This window comes from Sceloporus occidentalis, unplaced genomic scaffold, assembly GCF_023333645.1.
Source record: "Sceloporus occidentalis isolate IW3139 unplaced genomic scaffold, rSceOcc1.0.p SCAF_2, whole genome shotgun sequence".
In the NCBI taxonomy this organism is placed as follows: Eukaryota; Metazoa; Chordata; class Lepidosauria; order Squamata; family Phrynosomatidae; genus Sceloporus; species Sceloporus occidentalis.
The window spans coordinates 243,766,271-243,792,620 of NW_028316982.1; the positions used below are offsets into that span (position 1 = coordinate 243,766,271).

Genomic DNA, 26,350 nt, shown 5'->3' on the forward strand with positions numbered 1-26,350 from the left:
CTTTTACTATTGTCGCCCCCTCATTGTGGAATAAGCTCCCTGTAGAGCTCCGTTCCTCTGCATCATTAGTTTCTTTTAAGAAACAATTAAAAACACATCTATTCCAGCTGGCTTTTTCACTTTAGTTAATAGTGTTTCTTCTCTGCTCCTTGTCTCTTTGTTTTCTTTGACCCCAGACTAGTGCAAACATTGTTTTTTCTCGCCCCTGGTGAATGCGATTTGTATAGATTCCCGTTCATACCCCTTGTAATGATGTTTTTAAATTTTTATATTGTGATGTTTTTAACTGTATTTTATTGTTCTTTATCTTGTAAGCCGCCTTGATCATGCATTTGGAAAGGCGGGGTAAAAATAAAAATTATTATTATTATTATTATTAAACACCAAAACCTAAGTAATAAATTTGTAAAATCAGAATGGATTTGGTCATGAACCATGCAAAACAGATTCAAAGTCCTATCAGTAAAGGAAAAATTAGTGTTTGAAAATCAGGAGTATGCCATAACCCATATCCTAGGAGCGTGCAAGTGTACTATATACGTACACACAGTATATCAACTCTGACACTTATGCTATTAAAACTCACCAGCAGGTGCAGTGGCAGTCTTCGGTGCTGGAAGTAAACTCCTACGGGCAGCTGGTGTGTTATTTGATGCCTGCGGTGGAGTCCTACTGGCCCCCTTGGGTACTTCCTTAGAAGTCTCCACTGCCTTAGGAGTGATTTGCTCTTCATTTCCAAAGTTTGAACCTGCAGGGGGACCAAAACCCGACTAATTAGAACTTCATGAAAAATAGATGCAAATTTCTAAATGTGTATTTGTAATTATAATCCATACAGAAGGAATTTTGTTTCACTTAAATACTTGGATAACTATGGAGTTACTTTTTAAGTGCTTCAAAGGCACCAACTTGGATTTATTGAAAGGCTTAACATTTTCTTCTTTCATTCTACTTGCTCTTCTGAGGACTAACAGAGAGGTGGACAACTTCAATGGCAACTTTCGAAAAGGAAAGGGCAAATTATATCAGGAAAATTGTGTGAGAGGGTTAAGCACCCTCCTTTTCCTCATAGCACTACTGCAATGATCAGAAACCAATTTTACCTAAGACTGCTTTAAAGTAAAACTAATCAACCAAGTCAGTTAATCATACCAGGGAATTTTCATACCATGGGCTGCTTTGGCCTTTAACTGTCAAGCAACAAGGAGATCATGCCTTCATACTATCTTGTAAAGTAAAGGAGGATCTATCTGCATTCAAAGGGCATTAGGTAAACTCAGCTTGGCATAGTCACTTCATAAGGAAGTAATATCTATCATGATTTGAAAATTTCCCTGTGGCAGGTATGAAGAAGACTGCTGGGGGATCCTCAACACACAGCTGAATAGTCCATGGCTTCAAGATCCAGAAAAGAAGGCCTTTCTTTCAGATTAAAAGAAACAAGGCTGGATCCACACTGCAGTTGTAGTTTTGTGAGGCATTTAGCCTTCTCTCTGTGGGAGCTCTGGTGCCACAACAAACTACAATTCTCAGAATTCTGTAGCATTGAGCCATGGCAGTTAAAGTGGTGTCAACCTGATTATTTCTACAATGTGGATGTAGCCTATGTTGAAGGGAAACTCTGTTCCTTGGGCCTAATTCCTAATCCAGCTCACAAACAGGTAAATCTACAAATTGGAACTTTGTTTCGCAGAAGTTCATGATAAACAGTGTGTATCTGTGGCAATGAGAAGAAGTATATTATTTTCTCTATTTATGACTTCAAACAGTTATACTATATTATCTGGAAACAAGTGCAAATGACAGTGGCTGCATATACACTGCAGAATTAATGCAGTTTGACACCTCTTTAACGGCCATGGCTCAATTCTATGGAGTTCTGGGATTTGAATTGTGAGATATTTAGCCTTCTCTGTCAGAGAACTCTGGTGCCACAACAAACTACAACAAATTTCACCCCTTAAGGTTCCTGGACTAAGCCTCCAATCGTTAATCTTTTCTTATGAATATTTCCCAGTATTGCAGAATAAATAATTTTTAATAGAAGAAATATCTGCTTCAGACTGCATATCCATTTGATCTCATTTTCATATTTAATCACACAATGTTCACTTGTTTTAATTGCATTTCTTTGATACTGCTGCAGCCCTTGCATATTTCTAATCCCAGAAAATAATCTTTGCTAAATTTCTGGTATATACTGTACTTGGAAATAAGTCTGTTAAGCCTTGGAGTAAATTGGATACTTAAGAGGATTGAAAGTCTACAGTGTTTAGGGGCTTGCCTATTTGCAAATAGACTGAGGAAGAATTAAGAAAAGGCATGAAACAAATAGAATTTCATAGGGAGAGTAGTATACATATTTTAATCACATTAAAAAGAAAGTAATAAAATGCTATTTATGAAGAGTCAGTGTGGTGTAGTGGTCTGAGTATTGGATTATGATACTGGGAGACCAATATTCGAATCCCTGGCTCAGCGATGGAAACCCACTTTAGGCAAGCCACACTCTCTCAGCCTCAGAGGAAGGCAATGGCAAATCCTCTCTGAGCAAATCTTGCCAAGAAAAACCCATCATAGGGTTGTCTTAGGTTTGTTATAAGTAGGAAACAACCTCAAAGCACATAATAACAACACACACTATCATAATGTTGCTTTAAAGGAAGACTGCTTGCATACTGTCCTAATTGAAAGCAGTACATATGAAGTCTACATGGACTCCTACAAGCATATTTGACCTTTAATTCAAATAATAAGCAGCATTAAAAATTCAAAACAAAAACAACTGCTTCTGTTCAAAGGAAAACAGGAAAATTGCAGGCACACAAACAGCTGGAAACTGAAATTAAGATTAAAAAAAAGAGATTCATTTATTGATTCATCATGAATTGGCAGTAATCAAGCCTTTTCTCTGAGATTTCTCTCTTCACTTATTTCTGAATTTCTCTGGAAGACCTTCAGAGTAAGAATATTTTACTGCTGGAGGTGGAATAGTAAATTGATCTGTCCCATTCTTGTCATGATACAGAAACGAAAGCCCAAGAATGGGTCAACTTATTTTGGCACCTGAGGCAGAAAAGCTCACAAATGACTGCTCTCTCCTCAAAATTAAAAACATAGTATCAGTTTACTGTCCCACCTTCTGTCATACCCAAAATTGGCTGTCTCGCTTTGCCCAATGGTAGGACATGCCTGTTACACAGCTTGCACTCCATGATCACCGGGTTACACAGGAATCTTTTCCTATTTTATAATAAATAGTTTAAGGCTTTTCTTCCCTTAGAACTATCTCTCTAACCCTTGGTCACTTCACTGCCTTCAACTCCGTTCCTATTAAGTGTTTTAATATTCTTAGTAGCATGCTTTTAATGTTGTTATTTATAAATCACTTCAAGCCACTCCTTTGTAAGCAATAAGAAAATAACTTTTGTTAACATATTTTGTACTCAAGGCTTGTTGCTAACAATATGTGCATTACTTCACTTGTTACAAATTGTCTTTGTTCCAGTTCACTCACTGACTTGGTTTCATCTAAAACTATGTTTTATTTGTTTAAGTACAAGTTTCACTAAAGCCCTTACATTAGGAATATAAATCCTATGAAAGTCTACCTCTATTCACAAGTCACAATCTCCCAGAACAAGGTGGTTATGAGCACACACACACACACACACACACACACCCGAACTGGCTCTTCACTTCTCAAAAAACATAATACTCTCAACTAGTTTCACTGGACTTCCTTTGTCGTTTTAAATCTTTCTTCCTTACATGGGAGTCTGAATACCATTAAGGCTTATCTCTCCCCTTCTAACTGCATTTATGGCACTCCATGACATACTCCTCCTCCTTTTTATAGCCGCTCATCAGGCAGGCCCCCACCTTTTTGCCAGCCTGTCTCTGAACACTGATGTTCTGTTTTCATCCTAAGTCTCAAAATAATTTCATATTGCATGCATTGTATGTAGGGTTCCTCTATTTTTGAGCCTGCTCTCTCTTCTGTGGTCCTCAAGATGATGCAGAGAGTCTCAGGGCAAGAGCACTTTCTTGCAAAGTATGTGTATATATGTTTTCCTTATTTGTTAAACCTATGGATGAAATAGACCATCCCAAAGGGATAGCTTTAAGCCACCCCTTCTGAAAGCATATTGGGGCTGCAGCAACTACACATCACTGATCCAATCTGCCTTTTTGCCAGCCAAAAAAGAAGTGGCAAAGAGCCATTCCTTTTTGTGCCAGCAAAAAGCTGGCTTTACCTTCTTGGCATGTCTGGAAGCCAGCTTTAAGGTGCTCTGGTGGCAAGCAGCGTATAAATGCCATGTTGCTGGAGTGCCCGGAAGGCAGCCTATATCCAGACAGCCAAGCAGCTGTTTTGGGGGCATGCGTTGTCAGGAGCCTTGAGGGCGCAGTGGTTAAATGCCTGTACTGCAGCCACTCACTCATAAATCACAAGGTTCAATACCAGCCAGAGGCTCAGGGTTGACTTAGCCTGGCATCGTTCCGAGGTCACTAAATTGAGTACCCAGCTTGTTGGGGACAATTAGCTTATAAATTGTAAACCGCTTAGGGAGTGCTTTAATGCACTGATAGAAATGTACTTGCTATTTAGCCACTATTTAACCACTTGCTATTGCTATTGCTACGCCATGTTCCCAAGCTGGCTGGAAGCCAGATTTTTATGCTGGGCTGTTCTGGCCCTAGTGTTATTATTTGAATGTTACAGTTTACACAACTGTGGTTGATGCTTAATGTGCTTACTGCTACTGATATGGGCTGCCCCTTGTCACACTATACTAGTAACATCACAGTGAGTCATTCCTAAGTTTCATATTCAGTCTGAAATGTTAGTTGGCTGGGACACTTTGACTACTGATTCAGGATCCACTTAGAAGTGTGAAAAGGTTATCAGACAGGATTATATACAGTTCCCTAACAGAGCTGTTAACAAAGAACTGAAACAAAGTTTCTCTTGATCTCAGAGAGAGGAAAAAATCTGATTGCTGGTCTGTTATAAGGAAACAGCGAATAATTTGACTAATTGTTTATTTCATTAACTTCTCCCAGCATGGGAACAAAGATGGCTCACAACAAGTTAAAACAAAATACAATTAATAAATTAGTAATGCAAAAGTTTAAATAAATAAATATATTAAAATGCAAGCTTAAAACAGTTTAAAACACATTCAAAACATGAAAAACACCCCATTAAAAGACCCTTCTGCCATATGCCACCCAAAGGCCTGTCTAATAATAAAAAAAGACTTTACCTGCCTGTGTAAAGAGAAAAAAACCCAGATGACTTTGTATTCACTGTGTCTGAACACAGTAATATACAGGCATAGACACTGGAATACAGATGAACAGAGAACGAGTTTTATTTTCTGTGCTGTTTTGAACTATTCATTAGGTTTATATTGTGCCTCTGTCCCAAAACGGGGGCTCAGGATGGCTCACAAGATTGAAAGACAAGTGCATTAAACATGCAAGGATTTTAATATTGATATTAAAACACAAATGGATTAAAAGCAATTGGAGAAGCACATTAATAGAGTGCTCCTCTCATCATTAAAAGCTGCTTCCTTAGCAGCCAGACCAACATAGCACACCCAGCGCTTGACATTGTGTGATTTGGGAAGCTAAATAGAGTCTGGCCTTGTTAGTACTTGAATGAGACCAGCAGGGAATACTAGGGATCCCTAGGCAGGGCTAAGAAATAATCTCACTTGAAACCCTGGAGAGACATTGTTGTGTCAGATTTGACAGTATTGCGTGGTTCTTTAGTTGCCAGTCTTAGCTGAGAGACAATTCCAGCAATATTCTACATTGGACACTTTGTTATGCTTGTGTAAACATGTCTCCTGGGCCACCCCCATCCCAGCTCACCTTAAGAGCTGCAAGCTGGATCAGGTGAAAGAGGTCTGTTCAGCTTCTGACTGGGGCACAAGCAGGATTATTTTTTCAGTTTCTCAGCAAAGCTGTGACAAGGACTTGTGACAGGGGTCTTGCTTCTGATTATTGCATCCTCATTTACTGGCAAGAGAGGGAGGAAATGTCATTCTTCTTGTCCTTCAATCAGAAACTGAACAGACCTGCTTTGTCCAATCTGGATGTTGGCTCTTAAAGTGGGCTGCGGTGACATATATGTAGTTTGACAGTGAGACTATATAGTCTTGCCAAATGTAGCAGTTACAGGTCCATAACTCTAGATTACAAATCCTAACTGCAGTACTGAGTGTCAGACAGTATCTTTAACATAGCTTGGAGACTTGAGTTCAAAACTATGGCCTGATACAGACAGGCCAAAATAAAGCTGCTTCAAGTCACTTTGGAGGTATGGTGTTTCAATGATACATGCGTCCTAAGAGTCCAGAAGCTGCACCAAAGCCACGCTCAAGTCCTAAGGACTGGAGTGCAGCTTTGGTGCAGCTTCCAGACTCTTAGGACACATGTATCTATTGAAACACCATACCTCCAAAGTGACCTGAAGCAGCTTTATTTTGGCCTGTCTGTATAGGGCCTATGTTTCTCCTTTAAGTACCGTGTCAGAAGTGAAGCAAGTCAGTGGCCATTGTTGCATGACACAGTACCTTCTATTATACAGAGAACATGCTTAGCATAGTTTGGAGACATGAGTTCACAACCATATTTTCATAAATTTCAAGGGTGTGACTCAACACAAGGCAGCTTGCTATGTTTGTTCCTATGAATTGCCAAACAAAAAGGTTTTTGCCTGCTAGTGGAAGGACAGTCTGGAGGAAACTAGCTTAGTTTCCCTTAGAAGAGAGTTCCAGAGCTCAGAAGGCCCTGATGATATGCATGCTGCGAATGTGACACAAACAATGTGGCAAAATGTTATGAAATACTATTTTGTCTTAAAATAAACTACCCATCTAAATGCTGTTTATTATTTGTGGAGCTGAGATTATGAAACTCATTTAGGATCTTCTATATGAAGTTCTTTCTTTTGCTCACGCCTTCTCTCTAACCAATTGAGCTCAAACATTTGAATTACAGAAGAAGTTGCCTTAAAAAAGGAAATATCTTATTATTACTATTTGCCAAGTAGAATACATGAAATGTCTTTTTTTTATTGAACCCCACTATGCTTATCTGTTATTCTCTTATTTTAAATTTATTACACAGAGAATGTTTCAATTTACAAATCAGACTGGATTCCAGCAGGGAAATCATTCTTCTGTTTGAAGTGTGAGGTGTCAAGGGAAGTTGCATAATCTCCTTTGAGAAAGCTCTTTCATTACCAAAAGAGGAGGGGGAAAGGTCTTTTCAAGCTAGGTACTATAAAATTCAGCTTGGAATAAATACTCATAACCTTTGAAATGCAGCAAATATTATGGAGCTATTAATACATTATTATAAAAAGGAAAGGCCAACTGAAATATACAGTACATAGCAGAAACATCCAGGGACATGACCATTGTATGTAAAATTATGTCAGAGTCAATGCATGCATTTACAGATCTATGTACAGATAATGTAAAAAAGCCATAGCAACTGCTTGTTTAAAAAGTTATTTCATTTTCTAAAAACTTCAATTTTATTGACAGTTAACAATAGTACAATCTCAGTATTACAACAATTCACCCCATCATTACAAACAACCCTCACCCTTCCCATCCCTCCACTAATTCATAATACATAATAGAAATATCATTCTGTCAAACTTGCTGCAGCCGCAATTTTTGTCATATACACTTACATATTATTATAATCTTATTCATCTAATTATTAATCCAACATTTAATTTAGTCAGTGGTTTACATTCCCCATTACTTTGACACATAAAAGCAGCAAAAGACTTCCACAGGATAACAGAAAGGTCTTCTTTTATATCTCTTTTACTAAGTCTTAATTTATAAGTTAACTTTTCTAATAGGGCCATAGTCTATATCCTGTTAGCCAATTCTTAGTTGATAAATTCTCTCATTTTTTTCCATGTTTTGACAACTACTTTCCAAAACAATAAGGAAAAAATGTTAATATTGTTCAGTCTCGTTGAAGAGAAAAAACACCCATGTTATGATGAGCAAATCATTGTGCAAAGCCAGTGGCGGGTAATGGCTCCCACGATCAGATTGTTGGTGGTACCAAGATAGCTTTTACTCTGAACTTTAAAGGAAGTATTTTGAGAATAAAGTTCACCTCCTTTAGTAACCCTTTGAACTGTGGAAAATGTCACAGAGTAAATTCATCGACCCACCGACATGGTAGTCACCAGGCTCCACTGAGGAAGACTCTATAGTTTAACTACTCCCTGTGAAAACTGGAATGATCAGGCTAGAGAAGGTTCCTATTCCCCCAGTTACTGCGTTGTGTTTAGACAACCAGTGTTGTTGCTGCTGCTGTTAACTGTTGTCAAGTCAACTTTGACTTTCAATAATCCTGTGAATGAGAGACCTGAAAGTCATACTATCCACTACACAAATAATTTATTAGGGTTATCATACACCCCTCTTTTTCCAAACATGTCCTCTTTTTCAGATTTAAAATTTCTAAAAATGTCTGATGAGAAAATGTCAGAGTAATCGTAAAATATTTTTGTTGCTATGTGCCTTCCAGTCAACTATTACTTATGGCAAATTTCTATTACTGGGTTTTCTTGGTAGCAAGAAGGTTTGCCATTACCTAGAGTGAGGTGTTACTTGTTACCTGGTTGTGTGAGATTCCCTCTCCAACACAACTGATAAATGACCTAGAGCTCTCTCTAGTTTTCAATCTGGCAATCCTTGTCTAAGGCTGAGAGAATGTCTTGCCAGGACTGAGCATGGGTTTTGAGGGCTGAACATAGGTTTGAACCCTGGTCTTCCAGAGTTCTAATTTAATGTGTGTGTGTGTGTGAGAGAGAGAGAGAGAGAGAGAGAGAGAGAGATACTAAAACATGTTAAACATTCTGGCAAGTTAAAAGAAAAGAGCTTAAAACCCATTAAATGGCAATTGAAAACAATGCATTTCTGTTAAAATAACTGGCCCCAATGTCTTTCTCCGAGGAGGCAAGTGGAAGCATTGTTTCCTCCAAACTATCTTGGGTTGGCTCTTCCTTTGATGAAGTACAACAGTTATTTTAGTGGGCAGTAACAGGAGAATTCGAGGTAGAGTAGAGAGTAAGCAGGGCCAGGAGGTTGGATGATATGGCTATTTGCTCTATGCTCCCCTAAGGTAGCCTGCCACTTTCTGGTGCACTGGAGAACACTGTCATGTTCCAAGCATTGAGGTAAAATCTGACTGACAATCTATTCAGCTTCTTTTATATCAGGGGTAGGCAACCTTTTTGAGCCGGGGGCCTGGTTGCCGTCCCTCAGACAACTGGGGGGCCGAAGCCAAAAAATAAATAATTAAATAATTTTAAAAATAAATAAATAAATAAATAAATAAATAAATAAATAAACTGGGACAAATGTAGGACAAACTTTTCAAACGGAGGATACTTTTTTTTAAAAAATGGAGGACACGCGAAAAAATTTGCTGATTTTTTAAAAAAATGTTAATATAAATGCATGTTTCTGAGGCTTCTATAGACAATTGCCCCCTTGCCCGCCACTTGCCCCCCCTTGCCCGCCGCTTGCCCCCCTTGCCCGCCTCCTCCTGATAGGCCAAAGGCCCCACGCCCTCATGCGAGAGGCCAAAGGCTCTGGCAGCAATCGGCGGCAGGACTGGGCTGGGGCCGGTCCCAAGGCCTTGCCGGGCCGCATCCGGCCCGCGGGCCACAGGTTGCCTACCCCTGTTTTATATAGACAGGAAGAGGCATGGCTACTGGCCAGTCATATTGGCTAGAGAAATTCTTAGAATTGTAGTCCATTAAGGCAACTTTTCTAAGATCTGGAAATGTGTTTGTCTACCCCTGGCAGCAGTGGCTTCCATGTCAGTTGGTCAGTGAATCCACTCTAGGTTTCAGCTTGAACATTACAGGAGTTGTCCAAAGTGTGGAACGCTGTCTCCCAAACACCTAGCACCTTGGTCAGCACTTTCAAAGTCTGGATGAAATCCTAAAATGTATTCACTGCCTGAAAACCATCAATCATCACAACATTAAGAAAATAATTATGCTTATTCCTAAAGTCATTCCAAGGAATATCACAATAAGTTTTACAAGAGATGGTGGTTGGCACTGACAAGGGAAGGCAGGACTGGATTCTTACAAGAATGCTGAAAGAAATTTCTTACAACTTAACACACAGAGAGACAATTTATGCTATTATTGTAACAGAAAATATTGTATATAAAACTGCTGTTTACATTTTCCTGTGGAAAGGAAATGAACAGATGGCTCAAGCACAGTATTCTGCGATTGTGATTGTGTATGTGTGCTCGTGTGTGTGTGAGTTTTGCAAGCCTTACTTTTGGCAATCTATGGCCCTTTCCAGAAGGGCCTTTTAGTACATAGTGTGTATGTACTAGGGTTGCTCGGGAGCGCCATTAGGACGTCACGACCATGCCGCCTCCAAATGGGTTGGCGCAGGCATGATGTCCTGGCGCAGCGGAAGGGCACCTGTGGCGCCCTTTCCGCAGTGCCGGAAGGAGCTCCAAAACGGAGCTCCTTCCTGGATTTGTGGTGCTGGCGCAGCCTTTACACAGCTGCATCAGCAACACAGAAAGGGGCCGAGCAGCCCCCTTCTCCTTTCCCCGCCACTGTTGGGGTGTCCTTGGGCCTTTTGCCGCTTCCTGCAGCCTGGAAAAGCAGCGGATCGGGGCCTCAGTGCTGCCGTTGTGGCAGCTGAGGCCCCAATCCATTGGAGAAAGGGGCAGGTACAGGCTGCCCCAAAGGACCTGCTGGTAGAAAACCCATTAAATAATAATAATAATAATAATAATAATAATAGTTTTATTTTTATACCGCCCTTCTTGCAATCAGAGCGGTGAACAACATCATTCAAAACACAATACATAATACAATAATACATACATGCAATAAACAACAAATTACAGTTAAAATCACAATTAAAAAACCGGTTCTGGCCAGCATACCACTGCTGTCAGAGGGGGGGAAGACTAACTGGAGCCTGTATCTGGGAATGCTAGCTTAAACAAGAAGGTTTTTAACCCCTTCTTGAAGTGGGTTAGGGAGGTGGCCGAGCGGAGCTCTCCTGGTAGCGAATTCCAGAGGGTCGGGGCCGAGATGGTAAAGGTCCTCCTAGAATTCCTAGAAGTGGAGGCCAATCTTGCCCCGGGGACCCTCAATAGCTGCTGCCCAGATGTTCTGAGTGTGTGGGGAGGATTGTATGGGGAGAGGCGGTTCTTGAAGTGGGTTAGGGAGGTGGCCGAGCGGAGCTCTCCTGGTAGCGAATTCCAGAGGGTCGGGGCCGAGATGGTAAAGGTCCTCCTAGAAGTGGAGGCCAATCTTGCCCCGGGGACCCTCAATAGCTGCTGCCCAGATGTTCTGAGTGTGCGGGGAGGATTGTATGGGGAGAGGCGGTCCTCTAGGTATCCTGGGCCCAAGCCATTTAGGGCTTTATAGGTTATAACCAACACCTTGTATTGCGCCCGGAAGCGAATAGGCAGCCAGTACAGATCTTTAAGCACTGGTGTTATATGGCTGGCCCTGGATATGCCAGTGACCAGTCTGGCTGCCATATTCTGTACCAATTGTAGCTTCCGGGTTTGGTACAAGGGTTGCCCCATGTAGAGCGTTGCAGAAATCCAATCGAGAGGTTACCAGAGCATGTACTACCGTTTCAAGGTCCCTCTGGCCCAGGTAGGGACGCAGCTGGCGAATCAGCCGAAGCTGATAACAGGTGCTCCTGACTGTCGCATCCACCTGAGATGTAAGGTGGAGCGACAAGTCAAGGAGTACCCCCAGACTGCGTACAGAGTCCTTCATGGGAAGCGTGATCCTGTTCAGGACAGGTGGAACCACCGCCATCCCCGGGCCAGGGGAACCTATCACAAGCACCTCCGTTTTCTCTGGATTCAGACTGAGTCGGTTTTCCCTCATCCAGCCGATTACCAACTCCAGAGAGGCCACGAGAGGAGAGACGCCATCCTCAGTCACTGCATCAGTCGGAGACATAGAGAAGACTATTTGGGTGTCATCAGCGTACTGATAACCCCGCGCCCCATGTCTCCGGATGATCTCTCCCAGCGGTTTCATGTAAATGTTGAAAAGCATTAAAAAAGAATATACATGTGTTGAATAGCATCTATGCTTGATTCCTCTTTCCCCTCCCAGTTTTCTCTTAGCTTATCAAAACATGGTTTATGAGCCCAACATACCAAATAGGTGCATCAAAGTACCAGTGCAACCCTTACCAAAGGTCAACAGCTAAGCACACCTGCTCACCTTTCTAACAGAAGTGCCTCTCAATCCAAATGTGGTCTATGGGGACAAGTGAAGGGATGCATCATGAATTATAACTGGAAGGAAGCTCTCCTTCAAAATTAATTTAGGAGTTAGTGAATAGACACAGGGGCAGAAATTATAGTTATGTTGCAACTGTCAATATTAAACTGCTCCTTGCTTCTTTTATGGTAGCAAACCACATGTTTTGCTCTTTTTAATATCAAGAAAACCAGTATCTTTATCTAACCCTCCATATATCTCAGATCATGGCACCCATCAGTCTCAAACAGTATGCAGATAGCTAAGGAATGTGGAAACTGTAATCCAACTCATATGCAGGTGGACGAAATCTGATCTAGAGCAATATTGCTCTGGTACAAGACAAATTCTGGCCTCACATTTTCAGACTCAACTTTCCTAGTATAATCAGTGCATGCAGTGGATGGGGGAAGGGGGAGAAGAATTCTGCTTTCTACAGTCTTTTACACAAAGAGTCCTTGCAGTTATACTTGGCATAGAAAAATATTTCACTGGACTCAACAGTCTCCATTAATATAGCATTTCCACACATCCTAGTGATTGTGAGAAAATGCATACTTTATCTTCAGCATTTACACATTTGCAAGGCATATAAAAGCACAGTTGTGCAAACCTAGGCTGTATCTGCATTGTAAAAGTAACATAGTCTGACACCACTTTAAATGCTGTTGCTCAATCTTATGGAATCCTGGGATTTGTAGGGTTTTTTTTTTTTTTTTTGCCTTTTCTGCCAAAGACTGCTGGTGCCTCATAAACTACAAATCCCAGAATTGTGTAGGATGGAGCCATGGCAGTTAAAGTGGTGTCAAAATACATTATTTCTACAGTGTAGATACAGCCCTGGTAAACAGCATTAATGAATACACAAAATAGAGGGAAAACGTTTAAAAAAAAACCTTGGGTAAATTTCAGTGCAGAAAGGAATAGAAAAAGAAGAACACTAAAGCACAGGGGGATTGATTCACTTGAGGAAACCATAGCTTGAATTTGCAAGACTTGAGCAGGACTGTTGTCCTGAGGTCCCTCATTCATAGGGATCACCATAAATCTAAGCCAACTGGATAGGAATTAACAATAAGAGCAATAAAAAAAGGGAAAGCTCTCAATCAAATATGAGAGAAAGATAGGAAGAAAATGGAGAAATGGCATTCATCTTTGAACAATCAGACTTTAAATGTCTTAAACAGAGTCTTTGTAAACAGCACTCCTGGCACTCCAGAGTATGAGTTTATAACACAGTAATCCAGAAGTCTTGCCATGCCATTATCACTACTGGAGGTGTAATGGTGAGAGGAAGGGACAGAGAAGGGGTTTTAGAAGAGCAGTAAGATATGGTCAGTGTACCTTTTTTATGGGACCCAGGCTCAGGATTCTGACAAAGGAGAAGGAGATAAAGCAGAATGATCATTTTGTGCTGAAGGCATCTAATACAAATGACTGATTTCTCCAAGTCAGAGTTCACATGCTGTCATTATTGCAAACGGATGTACATTTGCAAGCAAACACCTGCGCAGCATCCTGGAGTCCTGATGAGCATACAAATGAGGGATCTGGCAGATTCTGAAAAAGAATTTAGCCTCTTCAAGATAATCCACGTATTTTGCAAAATTCCTTCGTTCCACTGCATGAGGACCATGGAAGTTACAAATGTGAACCATAGACTGAAACTGCTGTTGTACTATGGGAGAAATGTGCAAAACATTTTATCAGGATCAAACAAAAAAGTTGATGAAATCATGACTACTTAATAATATCTTAATTGTAAGATGGTAACATTAAACTTAAAGGATTCAGTTGAAACTGGGGTAGAATATATTTATTCACAGTTTCTATTTCCACCTTGTTTATTTCTCCAGATGTTCTCAAGGGAATGTATTATTCTGAAAACATAAAATTCAAGATCTCAATTTCATGGAGATAAATCTCTCTTTTAAAAACAAAAAACAGCACATTTCTATACAAAGAAAATGCACATGTGGCCAAAATAAATAAATAAATCTGAAAGTTGAACTGCAGAGATTCTTCATTCTGCACTTTACTTTGGTGTATACTGTATATTCATTTATTTTATTATGGCACAATATTCTGCATGGCCCAAATCCAGTTATTAGTGACTAGAGTAAAATAACTGAATCAATGCAAAGTTGTAAATTAACACTTAGGCTGCATCTGTACTGCAAAAATAATCCAGTTTGATACCAGTTTAACTTGCATGGCTCAATCCTATGAAATTCTGGTAATTTGGCACCAGATCTCTTTGACAGTGAAGGCTAAATATCTCACAAAACTACAAATTCCAGAATTCCACAACATGGGGACATGGCAGTTAAAGTGGCGTCAATATGTTTTTTCCCCCTGCAGTATGGATGCAGTCCTATAGAAATTGGATTGTAAATTAGATTATAAATAGGATTAAGACTGTCTTGATTTGACAGTGACAGTCTGATTAATTCTTTTTCAGTGCTTTTAAAATATACCAATTTCTCTTTCCTCTACTCACTTGCCCCTTGTTCCCAGAATGTTACTGGAGTCTTTTACTCCAAGTCTCAAATTAAGTCTCAAGTTTCTCCCATCAAGTCTCAAAGTCCTGGTAAGACACTGCCAAATCAAGTTTTGAGTCTCAAGTCCAGGACCCAACTGTAACATTAAAAAAAGGAGATCGGGTGGGATGGGTTTCTCAGAGGGGAACAGCAAACACATTAAGCATTGGGTTTGTGTCATGGGCTGAGGTCTGCTTGGTAGTCTGTCCCTACAGCACTTTGGAGGAGACTGCAAAAGCTTTTGAAAAGCTTTAGAAGGATCCTTCTGCCTCAGCCTTGTTGCATTTGCGTTTGCCCTCCAAAAAACAAGGTCTGGAGGTAGGGTTTACCTTAGTTGAAGTGTCCTGCACATTGCCCTAGCTAGTTGTCCACCTTTGATAGTGAACACTGAAAATACATCTTTAAAACGAGTCTATACTGTGAAGTTGAAAGCTTTCATGGTCAGTATCCATAGTTTTCTGTGGGTTTTCCAGTCTATATGGCCACATTCTGGAAGAATTTATTCCTGATGTTTCACCTGCATCAGAAGATGCCAACCACAGATACAGGCAAAACATCAGAAATAAACTCTTCCAGAATATGGCCACATAGCCCAGAAAACCCACAGAAAACTGAGCCTATACTGCTTGATGCAAAGAGATGTTCATGGTTTGCTGTTAAAATTTCCTCAGTGAAGAGTGCCAACACATTTACTGGTAGGCTGTATGTCTGTGTGTGTCTGAAAAGGACTACAAAATTGGCCTTGGGCTCTGCATAAAGTTCAGGGGCTGTATATCCCCACCAATGTATCACATTCATCTAAGACCACTAGCAACAGTCTCTTTGTATCTGGTGGAAAGAGGCTTTCTCCATTCTCATAAAGGCTCCTACATTATAGTTAGGAAGGCCCTCCTAAAGGGCAGAATCTATGTTTATGATGCCACTACAAAGAATGCCTTGCTTTATTTATTCATAAGGACAAGGAATATGAATTACAAAACAAGGCCAATCAAGAGGGGCATGCCATTGGATTCTGGGAGCTATCCCAGTCCTGCAGTGTAACTGTGGATGTGCACCTTCTAGTAGTTTCTGACTTATAGCTACCCTAAGGCAACCCTCTAATGGGGTTTTCTTCAGAGCTGCAAGTTTCTTCAGAGGGTGTTTGGCATGGCTGAAAAAGTGTGACTTGACCAAGGTTATCCAATGAGTTTCCATGCCCAAACAGGGATTCCAACCCTGGTCTCTAGACATGTAGTCCAATGCTCAGACCATTACACCCTAGTCTTATTTATTGTTGTTATTTCCCTTTTGTTCATCTCTTTACTCTTGGATGAGCTAACCAAGCATTTCTCAGCACCTTGAAGCCTAAACATGGCTGGAGTGACATCTGTTCCCAGAATGTTACTGTCATATAGGCTGTCACATGGTTACAGCAGAAATAATTCCCCTAAATAAGAGAAAATTCCACTCCTTTTCTGCATCATAATGTGACTCTCTATAAATAGCTCTAGATTTTCTGTTATTGTGTCAGTAGCAGTTCAGTAGATACTTCAGTGAATGCTTTTTGGGGGGGGGGGGGGTCAAGGTCCTCTCAGAGCTCCATTTCCTCAGTCCCCAAAAGCTGGCAAAAGTTAATTTTTGGAGTAGAATTCTGAGAATTGGTCATGCTGGGTGGGCGATTATGGGATCTGTAGCCCAAAAACACCTTTTAAAAACCCTTTGCCAGGCATTTATTATTGCATATTGGATGAAGAAACAAATCACATGACAAATCTTCCTGTCTCAGCTTTTCTGGCTCTACAGATCTTGGCTCATAACTGGCTCCTCAAGAGATTGTGAATGCTCCCCTCCCCCAGTACTTGCTGGAACCAGAGCAAAAGCTTCACCCTAGGTTGTTGCAACCTGCTCAGCTATATTGGAACTAGCAGGTGTGTTGAAATGTCATCTTTAATTCCCTAAATAAGAATTTTTGACATCCTCTAAGAAACCACTTTCATCTTAAAAATCAAGCATACAATTAGCATGCAGGGACAATCAAAATATGGAAACTGCTTTTTGGCTGCCATTTTGACATTCCTGGGTGGGACCCAAATTCCCGCACATCTTGATTTTCTATCATGCTATATATCAGCAGCCATCTGTTGGCATGGCAGGATGCCTGCTCCTAAGCTTCTATTCTAGCTTGAATAGGACAGATGCACCCATCAAAAGATAAGGAGTGACACCTCTTCCTCAAGAAGCTCCTCCTGTTGGCAAGATGCACCCAATTAGAGCTATAAGCTTATGGCAAAGAAAGGCATCTGTTGAAATTGTGTGTCCCCAACAGCCACCCTTTCCTGCTGTTGCCATGAAAGAATTATATTTTTCCTGAAGGCAAAGCTCCATCTTAGGGGATGCTGCATTTTCACAATTTCCAGTCTCTACAATACAGGGAGAAAGTTTCATCCTAGGTTTGTCACCTGCTTTCCCACAGAGCTGGCAAAAGCCACTGCAAGACCAGCATGGGCTAGCAGTCTGCACAGATAACTTGGAATGACAGGTACAAGTTGTATTTGCTTTTCCCAGATATATCCCATGCCATTATTGTTAGCTATACAGTGCCAAACTAACAGGATGGGATTCTTTGGGGTTCAGTGGTGTACTGGAACCAATGCTCATAGGGATGGAAAACCAAAACTTTCTGAATAGTAGGGAAGATGAAACAGGGTTGATAACAGATCTGGTGAATATGAAAACTGCTATAGGTGATCTGTTAATATGGATGAATCAATCCTAAACATTAGGAAGAACTTTGCTATAAGATCTGTGTGATAGTGGAATGCAGTGGAGGTGAGCTCTCCAACTTTGGAGGTCCTTAAATAGAGGATGGGAGGACATATTTCAGGAATGTTTTAATTCTGTATTCCTGCATGCCGGGGGTGAACCAGAGGGTCATTATGGCCACTTTCAACTGTCTTAATTTTAGATTCTCCTTGAAGATATAACAATGGATTGCCTGCAACCACAGGTGACAAAAGAAGCAACTACCCCTAAAATAACAGTATTGGGTATTTGGGCATAATGGATCATTAACCAGCTTCCTTCTCTTGAAACAATTAAAGGTCATGTTCCTGCTTAATTCAAAGTTCCTTACAAATATCTTTGAATATCTAGTGCAGCGATGGTGAAACTTTTCAGGGCCATGTGCCTGAACTAAAACATCTTCCAACACCAGGAAGCAAATGGTGCTGGGGGTGGAACTTCCACCTTCCTGGGGCAGGACTTCTGGGATGGGACCTCTCCCCTGCCCTTTCCCCAGCCCCAGGAAGGTCTGGGAAGGAGGGCAACAGGTATGAATCAGTTCCTCCTCTTCTCCCTGCCCTCTGGCCAACCCACAACTGTCCCTGAGAGCTGGAAGCCGGGAAAGGTCCCTGCGGAGGAGGAATAGGCATGCTGGAGGCAGCTGGGAGTCGGGAAAGGTCCCTGTGGAGGAGCAATGGGCACACCCTTTTCTCAGCCCCCAGCTGTCTCCGAGGGCACACATTTATGGCTCCTTCTCCCCAGTGCCCTTTTCCCAGTTTCCAGGTGTCTCAGAGAGGCAGCTGGAAGCCAGGGAGGAGGAGCCAGAGAGGTGTGCCTGTGGCCCCTTCTCTGGCTTCCAGCTGTCCCCAAAAGATAGCTGAAGTCCAGGAAATGGCAGGGAGTGAGAGAAACGGGTACATGCGCACCTGTTCCTCCTCCCTGACCCATGCCGGGTGAAATGGCATCCCATGCTACCTGTGGCATGCGTGCCATAGGTTTGCCATCAAGGATCTAGAGTTCAGCTTGGTTTCTTATGAACCACACTAGCATCCTATCTATTAACCTAGCTACTGGGCTGTCTGTATTTGCATTCTTGTTGTTCCTGAGGCTTGGGTCAACAGGTTGTTAACTTATTACCTGTTAGTTAGCCATAAAAACAACAACCCAGCAGCTGTTGGACTTTCCTTGGTATGACTGAATCAGACAGACAGATGGAGAGTTGGCTATCAAGTGTCATGGCCAGCCAAGAACAGCTCTCGGAGGATGAGGAGGAGGATGAGCCTCATCTAGAGCAAGAGCTAATTGAGGCTACACCAGGTGATAATCCTGCTCTGCCAGGTCCCAGCTGTGATCTCCCAGCCCCAGAGGAGGAGGCACAACCAGGTCCTAGTGCTAGTGAGATGCCTCCTGTGGTGCAATAGCCTAGTGGTGACTCTGGGGAGGAAGCTTGCCTGGATGTGCCTACTTACAAACAGAGAAGGGCTGAGAGTGCTTGCAGGCGCAGATCCAGGAGGATTGCAGAGAGGCAATTAGCCAACCAGCCTCAGGTGGCACGGGGGAGAGTTTCCCTTACTTAAGCTGTAGAGAGGCCTCAACTCAGTGCCAGAGTTTATTGCATGATACTTTGATGTGATTGCTGCTGGCACTGGCTCCTTGTATCTTGACTCCCTGTTGCCTTGACCTTGGAATGGACTAGACCTTTGTTATCTTCTTGCTGCTTTGATCCTGGACTGATTTGATGACTCTGACTTCTGGTATCCTGACTTTGGCTTGGCTTTTCGGACTGCTCTGACTTCTGGTATCTTGACTTCGGCTTGGCTTCTCGGACTGCTCTCATGTTTACTCCTTGCAAGGTCTGTGTGCTGCTTCCACTTGCTGTGCTAAGCCATTCTTATTGGCGTGTGTCTGTGTGTGCTGGCTGCAGTCCAGGACATTAAGTTGTATGCTGAATGAAAGCTAGAGTGAAATGCTTTAGGGTGATTTTACATTCTCTTGAAACAAATATAGCAGCCAAGCATCTAACCCATTAAGATGTGGGGAGATATCTGCCTAGAACATGACATGTTTTTCTCCGTCTGGGCATTGACAAGGGAAGTGTGACCCTGTTGGTGCTCTTGGACATCTCAGCCGTTTTCAATACCATTGACCACGGTATTCTTCTGGAACGCCTAAAGGAGTTGGGTGTCGGGGACACTGCGCTCCAGTGGTTCTTACCTGTCAGGCAGATTCCAGATAGTGCAGTTGGGGGACACTTGCTCCTCTAAGAGGGAACTTACATCTGGTGTCCCTCAGGGAGCTATCTTGTCCCCCACTTTGTTTAACATTTACATGAAACCGCTGGGAGAAATCATCCGGAGACACGGGGCGTGGTGTTATCAGTATGCTGATGACACCCAAATATGCTCCTCTGTCTCTCCAACTGATGCAGTGACTAAGGATGGAGTTTCTCCTTAGAACGCCTGCCTGGAGTCGGTAATGGGCTGGATGAGGGAAAACGAACTCAGTCTGAATGCAGAGAAAACGGAAGTGCTTGTGATAGGTTCCCCAGGCCTGGGGAAGGAAGTTTATCCACCTGTCCTGAATGGGGTCACACTTCCCCTGAAGGATGAAGTATGCAGTTTAGGAGTACTTCTGGACTCGTCTCTGCAGTTGACATCTGAAGTAGATGCGACGGTCAGAAGTGCTTGCTATCAACTTCGGTTGATATGCCAACTGCGACCCTACCTCGGCCAAAGGGACCTTGAAACTGTGGTACACGCTCTGGTAACCTCTCGTCTAGATTTCTGTAATGTGCTCTACATGGGGCTACCCTTGTACCAAGCCCGGAAACTTCAGCTAGTACAAAACATGGCAGCCAGATTGGTCACCGGTGCATCCAGGTTTGACCATATAACACCTATTCTGAAAAATCTCCACTGGCTGCCTATTCGCTTCCGAGCACAATACAAAGTGTTGGTTATTACCTATAAAGCCCTATATCGCTTGGGCCTGAGTTACTTGAGGGACTGCATCTCCCCATATAATCCGCTCTGCACACTCAGGACGTCCGAGAAGAACTTGTTGGAAATTCCATCTTCCAAACATGTTTCTACATCCTGGATGGCCTATTCAGTGGCAGCCCCACAAATTTGGAATGGTCTCCCCGAGGAGCTCTGTCTTGTAACCTCCCTGGTAACATTTAAAAAGAGGCTCAAAACCTTCCTCTTCCGTCAAGCCTTCCCCCCTGTAAAATGAAGCTGTGTATTCCTGTTCCCATTGATTCTCTGCCTTACCCTGTTGAATGACTGTGTTCAGATTTTGTATAATTTGTATTAGTGGATTTTATCTTTTTTTATGAGATGTTTTTAATGGTTTTTATATGGTCTGTAAACCGCTTTGATCTATGGAAAAGCGGTATACAAATAAAATTTGTTATTATTATTATTAAAACCAGAATGCAAGATGTAAGATTATTGTAAGTAGCCATTAAGGTTATTCTAAGTATCCAAGGGATGCAGTGGCTTAGCAGTTAAGATTCTGACTCTGATGATCACCAGGTCAGCAGGTTGAGACCCAAGTGCCATGTGACAGAGTGGGCTCCCATCACTGGTTCCAGTTTCTGCCAACCAGAAGTTTGAGAGCATGTAAAAGTGCAAGTAGATAGATAGGTACCACTTTGGTGGGAAGGTAACAGCATTCCATGCAGTCATGGTGTCCATATGACCATGGAGTCATCTTTGACAACGTTGGCCCCCTTGGCTTAGTAATGGAGATGACCACTGCACCCTACAGTCAGACAAGATTAGACCATCTTGTCAATGGTTACCTTTTTAAAGTAGTCATTGAGCAAGTTTCTGAACAGGGGTAGACAGTGGTGTCTCCTGGTGTGAGTGATGGGAAAGGGATGCAGGGGGAGGGGGTAGCAGACTGTCCTTCCCTCCTTTCCTCCTGCTGCATTACTTGCCTGCCCTCAGAACAGCCATCACCCAGCCTGACTGTCGCTGAGGCAAGGTGCAGCAGTCTCAAGATCACCTGTTCAGGGTCTGGACTGGCTGCTTGGCCAGAAGCTGCACCACAACCAGGATGGAAGGACCATACCCCTACCAGTGGCTATTGCTGGGGTGGTCTGTTTAGGTTCTGGTGTGACTAGCTGCTGTGCCAGACCCAGAATGCAGGCCATCAGCAGTGACCCAGCAGCGGCCACCCTTTCTTCCTTGCTCAGCCATTTTGCCAGTCTCTTTGGGTGTACTTCCCCACTGGGTGTACACTTGACCTCTGGGGTGGAAGGGGGGCAGTTGGTCTACACCCCCCACACCCAAAGTGATGCCTTGGGGTATAGTGAACTTTTGGCCCTGTCAAAATGAATTGGATTCAGATTGAATTATAGATTAATAGGTTTATAGGAATCAGTGGAATCCCATATTTACATCCTGTTGATTTCAATGAATGTGCTCTGAGTATTAGAATATTTGGATCCAAACCAATTTTTGAAGGAAACCCAGTTCTGTGCGCAGCTAGAGCCCTTGGATTCTGCCCTTCCATGATAATCTATTAAATGAGGCAATGAAGACTTGAATCCTAATGTGAAGCTAGTTCCAATAAGAGTTGGCGTATTTAAGCAATATAATTTACAGAAGTGTGGATATACCATTATAAGTTCTTTGAATCTACTGTAGTTGGGTTTGACAATAGAATTTAAGCCCCTAATACATTAATCCGGTTATTCTGCTACATTTCAAGCCAATGGGAGTGGACCATATATTTATGGGCTGAGATTCCTGAAGGATTTTTGTGGTTGTTTCATTTATTAGTATAAAGGCAATTCAGTGTCTACACTAAGTAATTTAACTTCTTATTCTATTGCCGTTGGGAGGGGAAAGGTGCTAACATTATGAAGAGGCAACTGTATAATTACATGGCTCCTTAGCTGAGCTATTTTTCTTAATTAGGACATTGGCTGATAAATGCATTTGCCCATTTATCGCATATAAAAATTGTAGTAGGGCATTAAGTAGAAATATCCTATTAATTTCAGCTCTTTGTGAATTTGAGCAGTTTAAGACCTTGAGAAGACTATTGACTGCATAGCACTTAAGACCTCGAAGAGATTATCAAGTGGAAAAACATATTTGGATATTAAAAGCATGGGGTCACTGAAGCAGAAAAGTTTCTGATTTTGTGCTATCCCACCGTTGCCTTTCATGACAATAAAAAAAAATCTGGATGCAATCAAGGGTGGTGGAATGGATTGTTTTTAATAAAGCATAAAGAGGTGTTAGAAAAGTATGATTTATTCTATTTTTAACCTTTAAAAGGCCATTTCTTTTCATATCAGAGCTATTCCAAGAACAGGAACTCAAAAAGAATAAAACTGAATTTTACCTTTGATAAAATGAAAGTGCTGCTTGGCTGTACAGATATCATTATCAGAAGGACTTGAATTTAACTGAGCACATCTAAATTGAGTACCTCTTGATTAATGGGTTTGAATGTCTTGTGCTAAGCTATGCTCTAAAGTCTTGTTGCATTTCTGGGGTTTAGGCCTGATCTAAACCTCAATGAGAAGTCCATGGGAGGTCTATGGAGGCTATTCTGACCTTTCCAAGCAAGAAATATTTTTTTTGCACAAAACTCTGAACATTGGGCCCATGCAACCTTGTAAGGTTAGGTGTAACTTCCAACATTCTGACTTGGTATAAGTCTAGTTACTATGCTTCAGTGCACTATGTTGTTGCCAGTTATCTGATCTAGAATGAAGAATTATTCCTATTGCTAGTAGAGGACAAAACCCCGGTTCTCTTTTAAAAATGAGAGTAAACAAACATATTAATCAATTCATTCCTGTTGTATCACACTCTACTTTCAAGGACCACCCATTCTATTCTCGCAAACCTTTCAGGAAGATTAGACTTACACCCTTCAATATTCCATAGAGAAAACTGAGACACGTGTGGCTAACTGAAGTAAGCTAAGGACAAAGGGAAAGAATCAGGGGAGAAAACTGGGACATTTTAAATGTAGTAAGTGGGAGGACTGAAGATTAACTGGGATTCCCCAGGCCAAATCAGCACTGTTGGGAGTATATAGACTAAGTAGCCAGTAAGTGAATTGCATCCTGTTTGGTTTACTATAGTACAATCTATGAGGGGCTGCCTTTGAAACGTGCTCAGAAACTTCAGCTGTCCTGAAGAACTAAAGCCAGACATTTGATTGGACCTGGTTAAACAAAGCGCGTTACTTCTCTTCATCAAATATCAGACTGGAGAGGTGAAGTGAGTCAGGATTGGTATAAAACTAACCCATGTCTTCATAGTTACTATGTCTACATAGTTACTGAAGGAGAAAGGTTGCAACCCTAGGCCCCTTTGTTGGTTTGAGAAGTTAGACGACCTTCTTTGGGCTATAGAGTCAGTGGACAGCACTTAGTTCAGCTCTTCAGTCTGGAAGGATGCCTGTGTCCATGTGATGTGAAAGCACTACATGAAACTCTAAGCTTAATTGAAATCCCTGTATAACAGTGATGGCAAACCTTTTAGAGATCTAGGGCACGAACAGACAGGCCAAAATAAAGCTGCTTCAGGTCATTTTGGAGGTATGCAGTTTAAATGACACATGCACCTTATGAGGCCAGAAGCTGTACCAAAGCTGCACTTCAGTCTTTAAGACTGGAGCGTGGATTTGGCGTGGCTTCCAGCCTCTTATAATGCATGCATCATTTAAACAGAATACCTCCAAAGTGACCCGAAGCAGCTTTATTTTGGCCTGTCTGTTTGGGGCCCGAGTGCCCAAACGTAAAGGTGTTCCCACACTGGGTGTTACTGGGACATCCGGAGGGATGAGACTTCTTGGGGTAGGACTTCTGCCTTCTGGGGGCAGGACTTCCCTGAAGACAGCTGAAGGCCCGGGAGGGCAGGAGGAAGAGGAGGAACAGGTGTGCATCTTTTCTCCCCCCCCCCCGCCCTCCTGGTCCTTTAGCTGTCTCTGGAGAGGCAGCTAATGGCATGGGAGGGTGGGGGAAGAGGAGGAACAGGCGCGTGCCTGTTCCTACTCTTCTCTTACCCTCTCATCTCTCCACATGCCCTCAGAAATGGCTTTGCATGCCACAGAAGGCACATGTGCCATAGGTTTGCCCTCAGAGCTCTATAAAGATCAGAATTATAGTGGCACAGCCTGGCTGCTGAAAGATTCAATCTGAATCTTTCTGAATCTGCCCACCCCATCTGTCCCTTACAACATAAAAACAATGATATTTAGGAATTGTGGGAGAATTTTAAAGGAATTCAGCATACGTAGGACAACTTGTACATTTGGTACACTTGGTACCCCATGGCTGCAATCCAATGACCACTGGCCTCCAATATGTACCTCAGTAAGTGATGTCACATTCCCTTCATTATGTAGGCATTTTGTATGAGTAGTTTACTACTATTTTCAAAGCCTCTCCCACACTGCATATTACAATAGTGAAGCAGATGCATGAGGACTACAAGGAGATGTTCAGCCTTCACTAACCCGATTTCTTCCAGAGAGGTCACACTACAGTTTCTACTACCACCAGTCCTCATGTTGGTTGATATGACAGAAATTATAGTTGCTCCTGACAATTTTGCGAGGGAAAAGGGAAAGTGGATGGAGGCAGTACATTGTGCCACATTTGGATACAGTGGAGCCTTGCCTTACGTGGGGATCCAGTCCGGACACCCCCCCCCCCACATAACACAAATACTGTGTAAGCTCGAGCCCCATTAAATAGAATGGGGCTCGTGCTTGCGGTAGCGTGGTGCACACACACCATTCAATAGATTGCAGTGCGGCTTCTGTGTAAACTGGAAGCTGCGTATGGCACGCCCGCGTATGGAGCAGGCGCGCTGTATTTCAGATGGCTATTTTAAGCTACATATATGAGATGTGAAGACAAAGCTTATAGTTTCATGGTAGAATAAATCCTTTGTGGCAGAAGCTCCTAGTCTTTACATAGGTCAGGAAAATGTCTTATACCAAACACTAGAATGTTGGAACTAAGCAGCATAGTGGGGTGAAATCAAACTTGCAATGATCTGACATGTCATAAAGCCATTTCCTATGCACCAATGCCATCTCAGCCATTTCATTTGGGGTGCTCCACTATGGTTCACATTGGGATGAACAAAAGCTACCTACAGATATAAGGAGTAACACAATGTCTATAATCCAGTTGACATGTTCGTGTTGCATCCGCCTCCCAAGTGTAAGGCTGCTCCTTCTCTTCTGGATGACCAAGAGCAATATGCCTTGGTGCGCTGCTGCAGCAGCCAGTCAATGGAAAGAAAGATGAACTTGCATAAAGGAGTTGCAAAATTTTGCGCTAAGGTGAGAGGGTTGCAAAATAAGATATAGGATATCTTCTTCTGTAATGCTCTTCAAAGTATGTAACCATCAGATATCTATCCATTATTTGACATGAGACAAGGCATCACTGAAAGGCTTCTTTCAAAACTGAGACAAAATAAGAAGTGATGACATTAGGCTGGAAGATGGGAAAGCACCTCACAGCATCAACGGTTTTCAATCTTGCATTTACTTTCTTGGTCCAAACTGGACCAGAGGTATAACTTGGGCAGAATGAAGCATAAATGAAGCATGTCATGAAAAGGAAACAACTTGTTTATTATTATTATTATTATTATTATTATTATTATTATTATTATTATCTTCTTTACTGTCAGTGGCCCAAATTTACTTGATGGTCTTTAGGCTAGGG

At 42.1% G+C, this 26,350-nt stretch overlaps 1 protein-coding gene across 2 annotated transcripts in view; it reads right to left on the reverse strand.

Annotated features, from left to right (window-relative positions):
• The window catches only part of LOC149319899 (microtubule-associated tumor suppressor candidate 2-like), a 440,967-nt gene that overhangs the window by 133,482 nt on the left and 281,135 nt on the right, over positions 1-26,350 (reverse strand). For both annotated transcript variants that reach the window (XM_089512562.1, XM_089512563.1), the window contains exon 5: positions 587-748. In XM_089512562.1, coding sequence (XP_089368688.1) covers positions 587-748 — 162 coding nt within the window. The remainder of the gene's footprint in view (positions 1-586; positions 749-26,350) is intronic.